This window comes from Ascidiella aspersa, chromosome 8, assembly GCF_963924565.1.
Source record: "Ascidiella aspersa chromosome 8, kaAscAspe10.2, whole genome shotgun sequence".
NCBI classification, from domain to species: domain Eukaryota; kingdom Metazoa; phylum Chordata; class Ascidiacea; order Phlebobranchia; family Ascidiidae; genus Ascidiella; species Ascidiella aspersa.
The window spans coordinates 17,285,391-17,304,794 of NC_139454.1; the positions used below are offsets into that span (position 1 = coordinate 17,285,391).

Consider the following 19,404-nt stretch of genomic DNA (forward strand, 5'->3'; position numbering starts at 1 on the left):
ATGTCGTATTCTTATATTATTAAAGTTTTATGTTCCTTATTGCAAACGCTACAACACAGAGTGCAATACAACTTATCTCGTATTTTTAGGCCCCTCGCTGGGCCGGCCATGTTAACGATGCAGCAGAGGCGTAGCTAGGGGGGTGCGGGGGGGTACATATGTCCCCGGGCGCCATGGTAGGGGGGCGCCAAAATGAGGCTTACAAATTTTTCAACAAGGGTAAAAAAACGACCACAAGCAAGACGTCATCTGATACGCCACCCACACCCAGACTGATGCTATTACCAGCCATCACAGCAGCCAAGATACTGATCTGCGTGCAGCTGGTTTCCTCTAGCTTAGTGCTTCTTAACCTTTATTAAACCGCCGCCCCTTTGGTAATTATCCTGCACTTTGCGCCCCCTACGAAAAGCAATTCGTTATTTTGGAATTACATATTAGTTGGACAACATAAAAAAGAGTAAAGTGTACGTTGGTCGCACGTAGCGCGAAAAAGTTCTGTTAAAACATGCAATGGTACTCACAGAGACTTTGTGCTAAATACAACTGTCAACAAAACAGGAAAAAAAATAAATAAACGAGAACTTTTTTGAAGTTTCAATCGTTAAGTTGGGCAAAAAACCAGAGTTTGTACAGGCGTAATAGTGGTGCCCAACCCAATTGCACAACTATACCGTAAAATTGTTCCGTCTAAACATAGCCCTATTATAGCAAATCCATGAACTATGTCTTCAGTCACCTACACGTGTAATTTTAATGTAAAGTATAGGACATCATAAAAAACAGAATGAACACAAAACTAAACCATTAAAATCACTATAAAAGCCAATACTCATTTCGTGATGGTTTAAATTAAGCCAAGCTGCTGTATAACAGGCCAAAACAAAACACTCGATCTGGGGATTGAGGTGGACAAAACAATCAAGCGACGTAAGAGAATGCCTGGAGAACTGGCAAGAGATGTAGTGGTCTTTATCAGAAGAAGAAATTGTGCGCGTTATGAAGAATGTATTTGATCGGCTTCAACATGAGATGTCAACACGTTTTTTCACGACTAAAAGACCTGAACAATAAATTTGGATATTTGCTGGACGTTAAAGAATCTTCTATCTGACACAGATGAGGATGCAATGCGTCAAAATTGTGCAGATTTTGCAAATTTCTACGACACGGGCATCAATGGCAACGATCTTTTCAGTAACTGAACTGAAAGCGCTACCAAAATCTCCTTTGGAGTTTCTTGGTATTTTTGTGTTTTATGGAGATGACGTATTTTCCGAATCTGCGAACAATTGCGAGCTGTGAGCGGTCGTTCAGCAAATTGAAACTTATTTTGTCTTATCTGCGTGCATCAATGGGACAGGATCGTCTCAGTAATCTTGCTATTCTTAGCGTTGAACGAGAAACATTGGAAACAACAGATTTCGATGACGTAATTAACCAGTTTGCGACAGTGAAACCAAGAAAAATAATTTATAGTTGTTAACCATTCATGTTTGACAGTGACTAAGTAAGTCATACGTGTAGTTGGTATAACCAAAAAGCTTATTCTTTAAATACATTGTTCTACTAAAGTTTGAACTGTTTTCCATACAATTAAGTACGGTATATTATGTTAATTCAATAAAAAATGTGATTAAACATGGAAGAGGGGGCGCCAAATTAATAGTTTGCCCCCGGGCGCAAAATACCCTCGCTACGCCTCTGGGATGCAGTTAAATATTTTCGTTCTACGGTTGCTTATTTGTGCTTGTTTTTTTGCGTCGCAAATAAAACTTACCTACTTACTTACTAACTTACGATATGATTTCTTTGTTCGCAAAGGTTTTAGACATACCCATTTATGATATGTAAAACTCGAAGGTTGAAAAATTGGTGTCAACTGTCAGGGTCCACCTATTGCAGCATTTATGGAAACTTTTTCGTGGCGAGTTCTCGGTTTATCGTTTGAATTTATATTTATTCCTACCTTATATTCAATTCCTAATATCAATGGTAATTGTAAAACTTCTCCCGAACTATAAACTTGTTTTAATTGACCCCTAATGGCTAAAACTGATTCTTGGAGGGCGAAATTGCCTCCGTAAACCTATTTATACCACTGATCTCTATGAACAGTGATATATGTTCACCTAAGTCTCTATAAAAAGCGATTTCTTTATTTCTATGCACTTTTATGTTCACTAGAAAGTAACATGGGAAATACCCCAAATTATAATAACGATCTTATTTTAAATTTAAAATAATTATGTTAATCATATATATTTCATCGTGACACTGAGTTAAACATCATCATTAATAATGCTGAATACCATTAATAACATAAGTCACCGTAGTATTAATGTTAAATAAATTTGGATACAGAATTTTTTTTGTTAATACATACTTTATTTTGTAAACAAAGGTTTAAACGGGGGAAATTTAAAACTGTAAGTTGCGAGAAACCTTTGTTTGGTTTTTAATAAATATTGCTTGTTGCTTTAATCTTGAGTATTTCCCAATATTGCTTTATTTATGTGAACAATAAACAATTGTAGGCGCTTGTCTAGAATCCTAACCTATTTTCGTCCAGAGGTTAAAAAATCTTTGCAATACATGCTAATTATATAGAACAGGAGGGGTTTTATTAGCGTTCGAAAAATGAAACCCTGTGCTTTGTATTTTTTGCATATTTTATTTTTCGAAACAGATGCCAAAACTAATTAATAATTATACAGTCGCATAATGCCAATAATGTTTTTACAATGATGTTTCATAGGTTTCTAGCTTATGGTTAATCTTCCTTTTTAGTTTCGCGTTAAGTTTGAAAAATTTGTCGTACGTCTGTACTCCTGGTGTAGTTCTTCCTGGAAGTTAAGTCAGTCAAAAAAACTTTTTTAATACCTAATTTCCGATAATAGAAGGTAACATAGGTTGTAAAAAAGTTAAAAATACTATGATAAGTCCATAATATTACACCTGGATTATGGCATTAGACCAAAATAATTGGCTAGATGCGATATCCAGTTTTTGCGATAATTTGACTGATTATTAATAAGTACCCTTAAAATGTAAGTAACACACCTCCAGGAACATTGCTGCACACCTGGCATGGTCTCAACCGGTTGCAGAGCACTGTTGTAGACCAACGCCCAATTGTACCTTATTATTCAGATGATCTGACACTGTAAATATTTTCTCTTTAAAATACAAAAATGTCAGTTATGAGCATGGATAAAATTTCATCAGATGATGACGAATATGTTCAACACCTTCGCAAAGTATATTTGCAAGACACAGTAAGACAAATTTAGTGATTTAATTTTTTAGATTTCATTGCAACTTTGTATTTGGATGTAAAAGATGCATGCTATACCATACACATATAACCTGCAAACTGCTTATTGACTTTGTACAACTTTTCATCTGTTGTTCCAACAAGTGCCCAACCAAAAGTTGGTTGTCCATAATACCTTTTTGGCAATTTATTTATTAAATAAGTGTGGATCAACGACAAGCCCAAATTGAAAAAAGCAAGTTTATGTAGCATTGTTTAACTTATATCCACTGTTGAAAGTATGGAATATTTTCTATAGACTAAACCTACGGGCCCAAAAAATGAAAATGCACCTGACTTCCCATATGTTGTAGTAGAGGGTTTCACCTTTAACCTTTAAGTTATATATATTCTTCCCGATTTTTTTAGGCCATGTACCTGCAAGAGGTTGTCAAGATCTGCTATACTTTCCAGACTGTTGTAATACTTTGTCAATGATTTTACTTAAGTCACTGATTTTTAATGACTTGTCGTGACTAAGGTCTTTGGACAATGACTTGACTTGACTATAGTATTTTCAACAAATGCCTTGGGTTGTATATTAGTTTCTTAATAAGGCATTTTTTTGCTAAATTTGTGTCATTTCTCCTAAAATATGTGCATGACATAATTTGCTTGCTATATTTTACGTTTTTTTATTATTTAGTTAAGTTATTGCCCATACTTGAACCAATTTACTATTAAATAGTTGACTTTCTCTAATTATAACTTGACTTAAACTTGACTTGGGCAACTGAAGACTAAGAATTTACTTGGTATTTATTTAAAGACTTGACTGAGACATAAAACATTTCAAAATAAGTTGTTTACAAGACTGAAAAAAACACAGGTTTGAATTGTACCACAACGCTTTTCAAAATGTAGCTGTATAATTTACTAATTCACGTGTGCACACAAATTGTTTTAAAAATATATAGTACCTATCACAAAATGCAGATTTGTGTTTGGGCAAGGCATGAAAATTATCAAAATTGAGTCCACAGACAGTCAGACACCCAAGTATGATCAACAACTTTTATCCTTAAAACCTTTGCATTATATTAGCGGAAGCACATCACTTGTAGTGAGTTTTAAATGATAAAATAACTTATTATTTGACGATTTGTATACACAATTTTTTCATTTTAAAATTTAGGGCTCCACCAAATATTTCACATAAGCACAAGAGGTACGGAAGAAAACAAAGTTTGGGAACCACTGGCTTATATTTTTATTCAATTGGGTGTGTTTAGGATACATTGTTCAGAATTTATGTGAATCTAGTTGGGTATATAAATGTGCTGTATAGAGCTAACCATTATTTTATTTAATAAAGCTCAGTACATCAAGCAAACAAGGAGAAACATATGAAAATGATGCAATACCTCTTAGCCAAAGTAACGGAATTGTGGTATGTCTGTGTTTCATGTTTAAACTGGGCTTAATTTAATATTAAAAAAAAATTGTTTTATTTCAGAGCTGTACCCCTTCCTCATCCTTAACTGAAAGTGAAAAAATCCACTATAACAGAGCAATGCGAGAGCTGAAAGATATGATGAAAATCAGCAAAGAAAGCAGTAAACAAGATGATAATTACTTGTCACATTTGTTATCCAATGATATAAAAGAAGTAAGGTTATAAACAACTTTCTATGTTGAAGTGTAATCAATAAATTTTTAAGCATGTTATACCATTATAGATAAGCTAGAGATCGACCGATATCATTTTTTTTTACTAATACTGTTATCCGATTTTTTTGTATTTTTGCTAAATGGTACCCATAACTTTGGAGCATAATGGTTGGAGGTTGTAGTAAGACGTAATAAGAATATCAAAGCATTTGTATTATAATAAAAAATGTATCAAATGTAACAATTTCTCATAAATTATTTAAGTCCTGAAATTCACATTTATTCTTTTATCAAAGGTATATCAGTCTGATGAATTGTCTTCAGATGAAAATTTTGGTGCTGTTAAGGATCAACCAGAAATTGAGGACAATGGTTGGTTTTGTGTGAAACCTTTATCATGTCATTTGACAGGGCACCTCAAGACAAATATTTTCATATATATTTTAGATACTTTTAAATGGTGCATCATAATCTTAAGCTGAATAGCATAATAATTCCAAAGATACTGTGTCTCACTACTGTCAAAACAGATAAGTGTATTGCGATGTTACTTTTTACAGATGCACAAGTTTTAATGTTACAGTCTCAAGTAAAATGTAGCCATGTAATACGGCGTCAGCGATTTTTAGACAATCAAATACTTGATAACCTTTGCCTAATCAGGAACTGTTAGTCAAGCATTATAGAGCGAGCGCCTAACATGTAATGCCAGGTGCAGAGTTTGTAATTTCCTTAAAATCGTTATCCCTCTTAAAAGAGCTAGCTTTGAGACGAAATGTTCTACGGGGTTACTTAGAACAATGTTCCATAACCTTTTTCCACTTGTGGCACACCAACAGAGCTAAAACCATTTGGCGACACATCTATGAAATATATGCCAATTGACAATAGATAACATCAGCAAATATCGCAGGCAGCTGAATAAAATGGGAAATTTTGTTACATTTCTTTGTCTTCTGATTTTGCAGTTTTGCAGACCGGAGTTTGAAAACTTTTGTTGTTTGTTTATGCTCCTTGTAGTTTAGTCAGCTAAAAAATCTAATTTGATATTTAATTTCCGGTGATAGAAGGTAACATCGGTTTTAAAAAAGTTTTAAATTTATGGAAAGTTCCTAAAATTACACCTAGATTATTGCATAAAGTCAAAATATGTGCCTTGATAAAACATAAATTTTTTGCAATAATTTGGCTGATTAATAAATATTACCCCTAAAAACTCATGTTAAACACCTCTGGGAACATTGTTGCACACCTGGCATGGTCGCATAGGTTTCGCACTGACTTAGAGTTAACTTTAGGCCAATGTTAATTTAGGGGCTTAACCAGCAATCTAAAAAGGAGGGTTCCGAATTTTTAACTTGAACTCCCCCATTTTCTGTCGGATGTAATGTTTAATGACAGAATAAAGTAGTGATGGGTATGACATTATAAAATAGTTGTGGTAATAATATGTTACTATTATTTGGTAATCAGGCTGATGTATTTTGGCCTAAGGTAAAACTTAAGTATAAAAAAGCGCATTTTGTCCCAGACCAGAGTGTAATACGCTAGAATGTTACTTTTGCAACTTCACTGTCTCAAGAAATTGCACGGTAAAGCGAAATAAAAAGAGCGGTTCTAATTCCTGTATAAACGGCAAATTCGATTCTTACTACATGAACCATAAAATTTGTTTTTGTGACACCATTTTTCTGTCATATTTTTGTTGTTGTTGTGTATAGTTATCCATTACAATTCCTGGGAGATGACTTTAACCAGACAACATAAAATTCTAACCATTTGTTATTTTCATGACAATACGCAGCAAATGGTTATGCAATGACTTTCTGTTTTGTCACTAAATGGCATATTATGGTTGACATTTTTAACCAAATATTTTTAGTATGTAATTTTATTCGAAACAAGAGAGGTGGTGAGGCAAATATATATAACTTGTTGCCTTCAGCATTTTAAAACAACATCCTTTCTGAGTAATTTTACAATGCCTAAATCTTTAAACTGAACAATTTGTTCACAAAATGTGACACAGTAAGTGCATTCTGTCAATATACCAATAGTTAACTTCTGAAAAAACTGTTGTTTCAGAAACAACCCTTACCCAATCAGCCACACTGCCGACTATTTCATCTGGGTTCACAACAGGAACTGAACCCCCTTCAAGCCTTATTAAGCAACGTAAATCAGTCCGCATATCTCTAGAGCCAACAACTTTTATCAATAGTGAAGTCTCCAGTGGTATGGAGGGAACTTGGCCTGGACCTGGAATACTTCGCACGTCTAGTGTAAAGCAGATGGAGGCAGTAGATGTTAAAGTAATCCACGCTGAACTAATAAATATTCACAGGTTTGTAAAATCCAACGATTAGTCAGTTTATTTTTAGGTAATAAGGTCCATGATTTACCAATAGATTTTACAGAAAAAGTCCTTGATTTTTTAAAGCATATCTTATCATCATGATAATTATGAGGTTTTCTATATATAAAGGATCATATTGGAGTTTTTTTGACCTTTTTGGTCTTCACTTTTTCTCCCATCCTCACCCAAAAGCACTGCTTTCCAACCATTCATTTTAAAGGCATAACATCTCTCTTTTTTTTGATGTCATGAAAATTATGGGAATTCATTTTAGCGGTAAATTCTATAAAAGTTGTCTGTATTTTGTATACTTCCTTTTTTAAGAACTCTAAATATAATAAAATAAAATTACATATGAAACGAACAATGCTCATATAATAGTATTGCGGCAATATTTTGTTTGCACATCAGAAAGCTAATTTGGCATTTTTGGTCATATGAAGCTCAAATAAAACTAATTTGGTTCTTTTTTATTTGCACAAGAATTAAATAAATTCATTTGGGTACTTTTTGGTCATATGAAGCTCAAATAAAACTAAATGAACAAAAATATGTGTTTGGCAGAAAAACTGCTTTAAAATAAAATATTTGACTTCATGTTTTTAGTCTAATTGACTGACTTTCATTGCATTTTTGTATGTTCAGTATCTTAAATTAAATGTATGGTACATTTACCACTTGCAACATTATTATATCCCACATATTAACTTAACAGTCAACTATAGAATTTTAAATAGTTTAAAATTAAATCCACTCAACATTGCTTTAGTTAAGAATGAAACAGCATTCTCTTTAATTCCCTAAGGATTTTGTGCACTCAGAAATCCAACCTTAAAATTTAAGAATTACGTTCTGTAAAACATAATCCATTAGCAAACTGAATGAAAGAAGTGAGAGCCTTGTTGAGTTGGAAGAAGAGCTTGAAATGAGAGAACAGGACTTACTACGGAGAGAGGAGAGCATTGCAGAACAGGAGGAACTGCTGGCGACCAACATGGAAAGATTGCGCAGGAACCAAGATGTAATGATTAGGCTTCAAGGAGTTGAAGCAGAGGTAGAGGAGAAACTGGACTTGCTACAAGAGGTGATTTTTCTTGTGGTAATAAATGTGCTCTCTAAAGTGCTTTGTGATACGACATAAAGGAACTGAAGATGAATAGTTCCAAACCATGCATGAGAGTTTAAATGTCCTAAGAAATATAATCTTATTTTGAAGTCAAAGTTTCTTTGTTCGATTTGAACGTTTCCAAACAAAAACTGAAAATAATTTAACAAAATATCTGACCTAAAAAAAACATTCCTAAAAGTATCTACAATCGATGGGTTTGGATTTTACGTTTTATAGTTTCATAGTGTGACTTTTTGGTTTACAATAGGCAGTATGGCAGAAAGCTGGCAACTAGGTGACTATGTCGGCTGAAGAATCAGACAGAAAACCGAAGAAATTGGACCAAAAAAATTTTTTTTTTAATTTTGCTTTGAAAGATTGACTTTCCAAAAAACATGTGCTTGTTGTACACATATTTAATCCAATATATATTTTAAAATGCTAAATATGCAGGCAGGAAATACTTTTTTGTGCCATTCTAAAAAAAGTATGAAGTACGTTGTTTAGTAGGGAAAAGCCAGTGTTTGGCATATAGATTATTTAATAGTTTAAAAAGTACTAAATTTCAATAGAACTGTTGTGTATTTGCAGTTTTACTTGACTTGGAAAATACTTCTTTATTGAGTTAAAAAGCAATCAGGTATGACATTCGCATGGGCATAACGGGGATGTGCTGTTCCATCTAAGGCTTAAACTATATTTTTGGCTGTTTTAATTACGTAAACGCAAAACAGCGTTCAGCTATGGTTGTGTCTCTGAAGCATATCTATTCAGCCAAGAGGTATTATGCATACTATGGCATGTTGCACTTCACTGTGTGACTCTAATTTCGGCAAACAATTTATATTAACTTGGATTATAACATACCGTTATTTTTTTATTAAACATTTCTCCCAGTTAAAAAAAAATTTCTCCTGAACTTCGGCCTCGTTTAGCTATGGTTGTGTAACTTGTGTCTCTGAAGCATATCTATTCAGCGAAGAGGTATTATGCATACTATGGCATGTTGCACATCACTGTGTGACTCTAATTTTGGCAAACAATTTCTATTACCTTGGATAATAACACACCGTTATTTTTTAATTAAAAATTTCTTCCAGTTTAAAAAATATCCTTTTAATTTTATTATATGGCTGAAAATTTATTTTCTGGACGTATCTTGTTTTTTGTCGTTATTCTTTTTTGAGTGTTATGGTTTGCTATGGTATGTTTCAGACCTATTTTGTTCCGAAGCTTTATAGAAAAAGTAGACATCAGAGAACTTCAAATTTTCAGACATTGGGGTAGAATAGTATGAAGGTGCGTATAAGAGGTTTAGGAGTCCGCATCTCTAGTCACCTCTAATTGGGTGACAAAAAACAATAGTGTGATGTCATCGTTTTAGTCCTTTACAGCTATCTACTCCTATCTAGTGGCAGGAACTTCAATACAGAATGCGTTCATATCATTTGCTTTATTCAGCCCGCAAAGCGATGGCGGCTGGCATCCTGCTGCGCTTTATTGTCCCGCGCGTGCAATGTCCAATGTGCGAAGAGGCTGTCTTAGTAACAGTGGGCATGTCCGACTTGCCTTTTAAAAAGAGGCTTCTCTTAGTAAAATGACCTATAAACCTCTACAGCGCACCTACATACCACTCTACATCATTCCTGAAAATTTGAAAGTTCTACGATGTACACTTTTTCTATAAAGCTTCGGACGAAAATCGGTCTGAAGCATACCATAACAAATCATTGCTTTTCAATCTGATTTTGAGCTACATATGTGCACATGAGTTCGCCCCAAAACAGCTTATATATGTAACAGTGTTAGAGTAAGAAGAGCAGACATGTGCACCTCCAGTCCCTCAGGCTGTACTTCAGCATACCCCATATGTTTTCTTTATGTCGCAAAAAAATTTGCACCTTCCGCGCAACTTTTTGCTAATTCATTTATTTCTTAATAGTCTTGTTTATCACCTAAACATGGCAAGCCTTTGACGAACACATCATTTAAGTTTTGGAGCACGATCAAAAAGACAAAGAATTTATGCCAAAAATGCTTGTCACCTGAAGGCTGACAAGATTTTGCCAGCCTGACAATAGGCCAAACTGTGTATTTTAATAAAAATGTTTACAAATGTGAATAGAAATGAAAAAAATGGTTTTCCTTTTAAATGTAAAATTGCAACTTTTCATTACCTCAGAAACAATGATAAGTAAAAATTGTTAAGTAGTGTTGATTCCAAAATATTTTGTCTTCTTTTAAGAACCATCTTCAAGCAGTTGATGAACTCACTTCAGGTTTGAATGAAAAGATTAAGGAAAATAAAAGAATAAGATGCTCTTTTGATGCCATTAAGTCTCAAAATGATCACCTAAAACAACAGGTACTTTATGATAGAATATATTGTAACAATTCCTAACTATGTGAAGAAATCACCTTTGGCTTAATGTGCTTGCACCTCTAATTATCTTTTTCATTTTACTTGTGTTTTTTAAACCTAATAAAACATGGCTGTGTGAACGCTTGCCTAAATTAAAATTCAATTTCCTAAAAATATTACCTGAATTTAACTATTTTGTAAAACTTTTATTTAGAATATACTTTTGTATTTGTATTCAACCATTAACTGTATATTGTATATTCTGCGCTCTTTATTAGGTTGGAGATTATTCTGAGCAAAATCACAGATTACAAATTCAAAATTCAAAATTGAAGAAGCGCCTTGAAAACCTACAGAGAAAACTAGAGTATACTTCACAAAAGAAAAACAATAGCCAAGTACTGTTATATGGGTTTTAATTATGGTAAAAGTATATCATATAAATCGTGCAAACGAACAACATATTTGTACCAGAGAGTTTTTGTTCTGCATCCTCTTACTCAATAACACTCTTGTAATGATTAATTATTGACAACATATTTAAGTTCGATAATGTTGCTTTAGGTTCTCATGGACCAACAATTTAAGGAACCAAAAAAACTTAAGGTTGAAGAACAAAGTCAACTAAGCAAGACAATTGACAAATCCACAAAGGTGCGTTACATGTTTCTTTGGACTACTACCTTACTCTATTTAGTACACATGTTTAATGAAATTGCCTAAATTCTAAGCATTTAGTTAAACCTTGATTTATGTCAGATCTGAACATATAGTAACATTGATATGTATCCATTCCTGTTCTATATTACAGGCTTGTAGTGCTTCTATTGAAACATTATCCACTGTGTTGGACTGGATATGTGATGTTTATTTAAGACCATCTGGGGTTTTTGATCAACAGTTAGAACATCATCACTTTGACAAGAACTATGTTACAGACCAGTGCCTAAAGGTTTTTATGAAATAGATTTATATTTGTCATGGTTTAACACAAAGTACATACATCAAAATTAAGTGACTAATGATACCAAACACTAATACAGTAGTTAATACAACAAGGCGCTGTGTAAATCATTGTTTTCCTAATAGCTAACAATTTTGTCCAAAAAAATATTTTCCGGTTAATATTTCACATTTTTTAGGTTAAAAATTGTCACCCAAGGTGTTATTCATCTATGGTTGTTAAAGTTGTTTTTAGGTAAAATGTTTTTTTCATTTTAAGTTTATGGCAGAACAATCCTTGTGTGCCGTCACCGAAGCACTGAAAAGTTAAAAATGTGAAATGTTTTTAGGTTGTGAAGTCTTTCGTTGTTACACAGTGTTGTAATAACGTGGTCACCAGACTTTTTACTGGTTTCGAAGGACTTGAAGTTTTATTTTGAATTGACTGGCATACACTTGTTTAAATGAGTTGTTCTGCTACTTTTTCAGGGTGCGGTACAACAAAAAAAAAAAATTAGTAGCACACTTTTTATAGGAACAATTAGAATTAAACAATCATCTTAACTAAGCGACAATGTAGTAGGTAAATTTTCCATAACATTTTAAAGAGGTCTAATGGAAATATGGCATTTATATTCTTGCATGTTGGGTAGATTATATTTGTAATGCAAAAAATAATTTTTAAAATACAAAAAAAATTCAGTACACTTGGTATCTCCTCCGCAGATACACAGCTATAGAATATCACTGAACTAAGCAATTCAATAGTTCAACATGCAAGTCAGCATCCAATAGTCTTAAAACACAATGACCCTTACTATAAGACAAGGCAGTTGGTCAATTCTCTAATAAGCAGGTTTTCTAATGATAGTGTGAAGCATTGCATGTATTGTGGGCATGTTTTTAATACAAACAGTTTTTTTTAAATTACAAAGAGTTCTGTGGTTCACAGTTTGAGAATAATTTGTTTAAGTAGACCAATATAGCACTGGAGCAGTGGTTAATTATCTGGAGGTTGCGACAAAACAAAATAAATACTTTTAATAATTTAGGATAAATAATTATTTTTGAATAATCGTATTGCGGCACCAGTTGGGCGGTCAAATTGCCTTACAAATTTGCTTAATTTTACAGGAATGCAACGAAAAAAATTTCTTTAAACTTTTTGCTCATGTACTTCTTACACTAAGGAATGCAAACTTGTAGCCAGAACCAAAAAGCAGCATAACAATGCACAACACTGCAATTGTGTTATTGTAAGTTGGCCTAAATTTTAATTTAGAGCAAGATTGCACTCACCTATTTAGGGCATTTTTATGCTGAACAGACTTCACCAAAAGGTGCTTAAGATTCCCAAACAGAAGGGTATATTCATGAAAAGGGCATTTTTTATTTCTTTAGTTAAATGAAAGAAAAAATAACACTGTTTGGGCGTTTAAGAAACACTGCACTAAATATTTCTTATTGTATATCTTTTCTTTTTTTAATATTTGACATTTGGACTTATTTTTATACCTTTCATATTGGATTTTTCACTTTGTAAATAAACAAAAGATTTTTTAGAGAAAATGGAAAAAATGTTATAGGTGATCATTAGTTTAAGCAACATTACAAAACAATGCTAAAAAAATTATGCACACTGTCTAAAAAAAGATAAATTAATCCTGCAAATTCACTCAATGTTTGACATGAAATTGTATGTATTGTATACCATACATTCTTTCATAGATCTTGCCACAACTTGTTGATCAGATCCGTTACATGTCACTTTGCACAAGCAACAGCAAAGTTCACCTTCCCTACCTGCGCTTTGTGCACTGGTCTTTGTATCACCTGGAAGACACTCATCATGCCATTCTTACATCTACTGCAAGAAGGTAAACTAATAGTATTACTTAGGCCAGAGAAAAATAGTACACTATATTTTGAAAAGGACTTGTTCTCGTGTCAAGTTGATTTTTACAGTCGTAAAACATTGGCATAAATGCTTTTATAGGGTTTAGGCAGGCATTACTGTCACCAAGCTTGGTGTTTAGGGATGAGCAGACTTTATCAAAAGTGACTGAAACTTACTAAAAGATCATTTAAAGACTTATTTGTGGAGACAACTCGTACTGCCTAGTAAGTCCTTTGTCACTTATTGACATTTTCTCTTTATTTCTGGTACATAGAATTGGTGAAGAGCTGGTTAAACCTTCGTCTTACAAAGGTTTGATGGACCAAAGCATTGTATCTGCACCTAAAGGTAACTCCACAGTACCAAATCATGAAGGCAACAAATGCAAGCCACAAATTTTCTTCAAATCTCCTAATGCTGAAGTGAGACTATTATCAGCACTAATTGTACTTCGAACTTTACATCAAGGTTGGTTTCTCTGTTAGTTATATTTGTCCCTGATTTTGTTTTGATTTTCTGAAGTAGCTGGCTTTTTATCACAAAATGATAATGAGTATCTATGATTATTTAAATTTATTACTTATTTCATTATTAGAGAAATTTTTTTCGGCACAATTACGGATAAGTTAGTCAACCAAGCCCAACAATCTGTATATAGTTTCAATTGTTTTAGTTGTAATGTGCTTTTTTAGTTGATATGCTTGCACAAATCTTTGACCACCTTAAAAGTGACTTGAAAGAAACCTCAAATCGTAAATGTTTCTTGGAATATGCAGCCGTTCAAGTTGTGTTACCTTATCTATCCTACAAGTCTAACAAAGCATTACTTGGTAGTGCAGTCGACGTCATGTTGCAAATGTCAGTTGAGTCAGGTAACTTGAAAGCTGTCACTAATTCAAGTAAAACTAAATATTTTTAAAGTGTAAATATTATATAAATTTGCAACTTGTAAATCATTTTAATTTAAGATATTCTGCCTGCCTTTCTGGAGTCCTGTAGCTGTGAAAAGTGGTTCAAGACCATTGCATCAGCAATTCGCTCAATCATACAATCTTCCGACACAGTAGCCCTGGAAAAGCTTTGTGTCATACTACAAAAACTTTCTAAAATAAAGTTAGTCATGCTTTTTAATATGAAATAGTACCAAAGTTATTTCTGCTATTGCTTATACTCATAACAACTTATAGAAACGATTTTTTCTATTTTTCTAAAAAAATTTTAGTTCTGTTTTTCATTTTAGGGGAAACCGGCGCTTTTTTGAATCATTTTCAATTGGAAGACTTCTACAAGAGAAATTTAGAGATTGTGATCCAGAGAGTACATTTCTATCGCTAAATCTTCGATCTATACTTTTTAATCTTGGATTGCTTAAAAACTAGACATTCATCAACATCACAATACATTAAAAATCTTCCCTTCTATAATTTATTCTGTCATACTGTGGCTAGCATGACAAAAATAAAAAATGTATTTTTTAACATATGTATTGTTGTAAAGTGCAAAAATAATGCGAGTTAAAATGAAAAGGCAAAATATTATGAATTTAGAAATACTTTATTAATTTACAATAAATGTTTACTATAATAGTGATGGACAATACATAAAAATCACCAATAGTTAAACGATTGCCAAGAAACATTTAACTTGCTCCTTTGTTATTGGCTGAAAACTGGTGTTTGTACTGTGTGTATCGTACTAGGCTTAACTGACATTTGTGAAGATTTGTTCATTTGTTGGACTTTAATTTCTCTAAATTGTACACTTGAAGATTTGGCTGAATGCTTCTCCATTTGACGAGAGTTTTCCTCTGAAAAACAGAAATAGTTAAACAATATTTTTTAGTTGCATGTTATTTAAGGTATTCAAAATGTTACTTGGCTGTTCTTGTAGTTGACTTTTGCTTGGTGCAAGTGGTGTTGATAAGTCTGCTGTTTCTTCTTGGGAATTAATTGGAGGAACCCTAATTGCCATTTCACCTATAGTAGGGCGGATGTTAAATCTAGATGGGTCTTCATGTCGATCCAAACCTCTATGCTCAAGATGACGATTGATGATTGCATGGGCCTAAACAGCAATAACATTTTAACTTATGTATAATAACTATCTTGCTAATGATTAGGGGGTGCATTTTTATAGAATTTAGAAGCATTAACATCCAGTTTTCTGTCAGTTGATCAATGTAATATATGGATTTCTTTAAACTAATACAAGGCTAGCTTGGCTAAAGAAATCATGTTTATTTTACTGTAAAAACACATGTTCAACTAGTTTTACTGTGATATACAGAACGATATAATAGTCTAAGAGACAACATTTAAAAATGAACCTTTTCTGCCAAATACACTTTTACCTTTTGTTTGTTGGTAATAATATTTGGTTCAGTCATGAACTCTGTGATTTTCAGGTTGTTTTTTATTGCATGTGATGCAGTGGAGCGAGCATGCATTGGCAACCGTACCTGTCAAAATAGCAAAAATAGGTTCAATAACGGTAGATTAACCTAACCGCTAAGCCCACATTGATAACACTACTAGTTTAGATTAGTGACACTGTATTTTTTTAGGTTAACAATGACACATTTCAAGGTGGGCCATCATTATTTGTGGCCCGTGAAATTTGGTTAAAGTTGTTGATTTCTGCACCATTGGTGGCTTTGTGCAGTGTTTCCTAACCAAACACCCAAAAAACAATACAAGCTTAATATATTGCTTGCAAAAATACGGAATTAAACTGTAAACGCTAGCAACCATGGAGCCCACTGACAGGTTGTTATGGTTGTAAACAAGTAATTTTGAAATGACCCAAGTCCCTGTCAACTCATTGTTAAAGCAGGTCAACCCACCAATATAATAAATAAACGATTAAAATTGGTAAACTCCTCTGATTATGAGCGATAATTCAACAGAAAAATAACCAAATAACAACATGTAGCCAGTTTTACGCGCAAAACTTGAGATAAATAGCTAATTGTTTTTGTAATAAAATGTTAAATGAAAACACTTAATTTCAATCCAAGTCACTTTACTCACACCTAAGTCAATTTATTTGTCTAAAACACTCAAGTCAAGTCATTTGAAAACAGTGACTTACGTCACAACAACACTGTTCAATCCTGTTTAATTGCGTTAAAACATTTTGTACCTGGTAGGCTCTGTCTGTAAAGTCTACTTCCTGGGCATCTGAACAACTTCTCACTCTATGCACAAAAATTATACAATTTTAGAAAATTAAACATATTGCTTTACTAAAAAGAAAATTCTTGAATGGTTAGTTTGCGAAACTTACACCCTGTTAGTTAGAAGTGAGTATATAGTCGGAACAAGTAACTCTGCAGCGCCTTGCTTGCAGTGAATTGTGCCATCGATCATCTCCTTGGGTATGTTAAGCTTTTTTCCTTCAAAAAACTGTAAGAAACTTTTAATTATGCCAAAAAAGCTTACTTAGAACATTGAAGATCATACTCGTTCAAGTTGTGACCAGTTGCCGAGTTTGGTTGGAAGCGAAATTCCATTGTCATAGGAGTGCATTTGAATGTCTTTGGGATAATACCAAGAAAAGATCTCCGCAACAAGAAATCCATTTGCAAAGTCTCTATAAACGTGTATGGTCAATAATGGCATAGTTCGGTTTATAAAAACGTAAAATATAATTTGCTCATTTTAGTAAAAAGTCCTCCAACATAACATACCGCCTAATGTTTTTGATGGAATACGTTAGGTCCAAGCTTTGCAGCCATTTAAGAACTTCGCGAGGAACTCCGGATTTTCTTGGTATTTCGTTCGAAATAGAAGCAGCCATCACTGTATGGTACTTACGTTTTGTAAAAAATAAAGAAAAATGATCTAGCAAAATAAAATTACCACTTAGCAACGAACTATTCACTGTGTAGCAACTTGATTTGCTTGATCAGTCAGGCGTTAAGAAAAATCCCTGGACAAGCTAGCGTATGTCATGGATTACATCAAAATTATAATTTATTCGATAGCATGGTATACTGCGGCTTGCAAATCGCTTTGCGACAATTTATTCTATTTTTTTACGACTTTAATTTTAAGCGGTTATTTTTGAAAAAGATTTAGAGCAGGCCCGGATCTAGGATTTTTCTTTGGGAAGGACCATGCAAATTTTTTTTAGATGACATCACAAAGTTACGTCTTACCCTTACGTGATGTTACAAACTTACATTATAGCGTGACGTCACAAACTTACGTCATAACGTAACGTACGTCACAAAGTTAATCTTAACATGATCGTAAAGAACAGGCTACACAGTTGTTCATGTGTTAAGTTTTAGGTTGGATAAGGCGTTAGTTTCAATGCGAAGGCTATATTACAAATATGCTATCTATTCGAGCAATGCAAAACAACGCCTTTATTGTTGCCAATAACTTTCATTTTAGATGGAGCGATGAGACGCGCGACAGCCTTTGGGTTAAAACATTTTTTTTTTCAAAATGGATCAAGTGCCCACTTGATCAGCAACTGACCGAGAGGTGGTTTGTAAATGTCGCAGCGTTGTGAATACAAGTCACCTTATAAATCTCACGAACGCGTTAGCCAAATTCCTAGCGATATAGCATGTTAACATTCATTACATAGCATATAGCCAGGGTCGCCCGCAGAAAATTGTCCAAGGGGGGCAATCAGGGGCGTAACCAGTAAATCAAAAAGAGGGGTTCCTGAATTTTCAACTTGGGGAATTTTCCTATTTTTCGTCTGACGTCAATGAATAATGACGTCATAAAACAGTGACAGTATGACGTCATAGAATGGTGATTGCAAGACATGATAAAAAAACTAATCAGAAACAGCCAAATATGACCAGCAAAAGCGACAACGTGCGTCGTCGACAATCCTGTCAGGCGCCAGCTGCGAAATCACGGTGTGCAATCGTTAACTTCAGGCAAAAAAAACAAATCAAGACCGGGGAATATTTGTGAATAATTGAGGTAGAATCACACATAATTCGACTATCAGCAGCGCAGTTTTCAAGTTCCATGAACTGAACGAGCACTAAATTACAAGCAGTACGTCTTTCACCACCTGCAATAGTAAACGAAGATCGTTTTTTCCTGGGTGTTATTATGCCACGATTAGCGCAACATCTGCTCAGAGCTGTGTGCCAAGTCAGCTAAATTACAAGCTGCGGTTGAGGGGAAATAAGTTGTGTCCATTGCACACTTAGCACGTGGTCTTAGAGCAGGGGTCGGTAAACCCTGGCACGCGTGCCAAAAGTGGCACGCGAGATGATTTTTCAGGGCACGCCAAATAATTTGGCAGTGTTCTTGTCACAAATAAGTGTCTTAACTGTTGTATTTAACGTTATGTTTTGTGTGTGTTAAACTTGTTGTTTACGACTGACCGTTCGTATTACGTCACAATGCCCCGTATTTGGCTTGATGTTTACTGCCGGTAAAGCAGGATATGCATGTGTGCTTTTGTGCTACTGAGAAACCAAGCTAAAAGCGAAATTGATAGCTAATACTTCCAGGTATCGGATGAAAAGAGTCGAAATATATTCCAAAATAGCGGGCACAGTATTGTGTTCGTCACAGTTCGTTTTTTTAGCAGGGTTAGAGTATCTTTACAGAATTTAACCTATGAAATTAGGTTTAATGGCGTCTCCACAGATGCGTAAATTAAATGTCAGATCATTCGTAAAATAGACGTGAGATGACAGCAGGGCTGCGGAGTCGGACTCAGGACTCGAGTAAGACAACCCGAGTCCGACGTGCGCATGTACAGTAGGCCTACCAAAAATGAAACTGATAAGGCAGCAAACTGTAATTTTTTATGGTTGAATAGAAGAATG

The 19,404-nt window shown here is 33.9% G+C and overlaps 2 protein-coding genes across 3 annotated transcripts; one reads left to right on the forward strand and one right to left on the reverse strand.

The window, feature by feature from the left end:
* The first annotated feature begins 3,151 nt into the window (after nucleotides 1-3,151).
* On the forward strand, nucleotides 3,152-15,705 carry LOC146136592 (coiled-coil domain-containing protein 138-like). Its single transcript, XM_083395069.1, has 15 exons — nucleotides 3,152-3,278; nucleotides 4,632-4,706; nucleotides 4,773-4,925; nucleotides 5,224-5,299; nucleotides 7,013-7,271; nucleotides 8,157-8,367; nucleotides 10,637-10,756; nucleotides 11,032-11,151; nucleotides 11,318-11,407; nucleotides 11,565-11,705; nucleotides 13,424-13,572; nucleotides 13,867-14,060; nucleotides 14,285-14,464; nucleotides 14,561-14,705; nucleotides 14,833-15,705. The coding sequence occupies exons 1-15, from the start codon at nucleotides 3,195-3,197 to the stop codon at nucleotides 14,969-14,971; spliced, it is 2,136 nt and encodes a 711-aa protein (XP_083251195.1). The 5' UTR covers nucleotides 3,152-3,194; the 3' UTR covers nucleotides 14,972-15,705.
* LOC146136593 (spermatogenesis-associated protein 4-like) lies at nucleotides 15,061-17,461 on the reverse strand. Of its 2 annotated transcripts, none has more exons than XM_083395071.1 (7): nucleotides 17,281-17,461; nucleotides 17,054-17,183; nucleotides 16,878-16,996; nucleotides 16,734-16,788; nucleotides 15,943-16,050; nucleotides 15,488-15,656; nucleotides 15,061-15,399 (listed from the first exon to the last, which is right to left on the reverse strand). In XM_083395071.1, the coding sequence occupies exons 1-7, from the start codon at nucleotides 17,388-17,390 to the stop codon at nucleotides 15,248-15,250; spliced, it is 843 nt and encodes a 280-aa protein (XP_083251197.1). In that variant the 5' UTR covers nucleotides 17,391-17,461; the 3' UTR covers nucleotides 15,061-15,247. The 2 variants fall into 2 exon arrangements, with proteins under 2 accessions (XP_083251197.1, XP_083251196.1); XM_083395070.1 differs by having other exon boundaries at nucleotides 15,467-15,656.
* Nucleotides 17,462-19,404: the final 1,943 nt, after the last annotated feature.

Bases quoted from the DNA above. Each gene is read 5' to 3' on its own strand.
- LOC146136593 (XM_083395070.1), bottom strand. From the start codon at position 17,390: ATGGCTGCTTCTATTTCGAACGAAATACCAAGAAAATCCGGAGTTCCT. The intron at 16,997-17,053 runs GTATGATCTTCA...AGTTTCTTACAG, and splicing joins ACTGGTCACAACTTGAACGA to TTTTTTGAAGGAAAAAAGCT. The intron at 15,657-15,942 runs GTAAAAGTGTAT...ATTGCTGTTTAG, and splicing joins TTATTACCAACAAACAAAAG to GCCCATGCAATCATCAATCG.
- LOC146136592 (XM_083395069.1), top strand. From the start codon at position 3,195: ATGTCAGTTATGAGCATGGATAAAATTTCATCAGATGATGACGAATAT. The intron at 11,408-11,564 runs GTGCGTTACATG...TCTATATTACAG, and splicing joins CAATTGACAAATCCACAAAG to GCTTGTAGTGCTTCTATTGA. The intron at 11,706-13,423 runs GTTTTTATGAAA...ATTCTTTCATAG, and splicing joins TTACAGACCAGTGCCTAAAG to ATCTTGCCACAACTTGTTGA.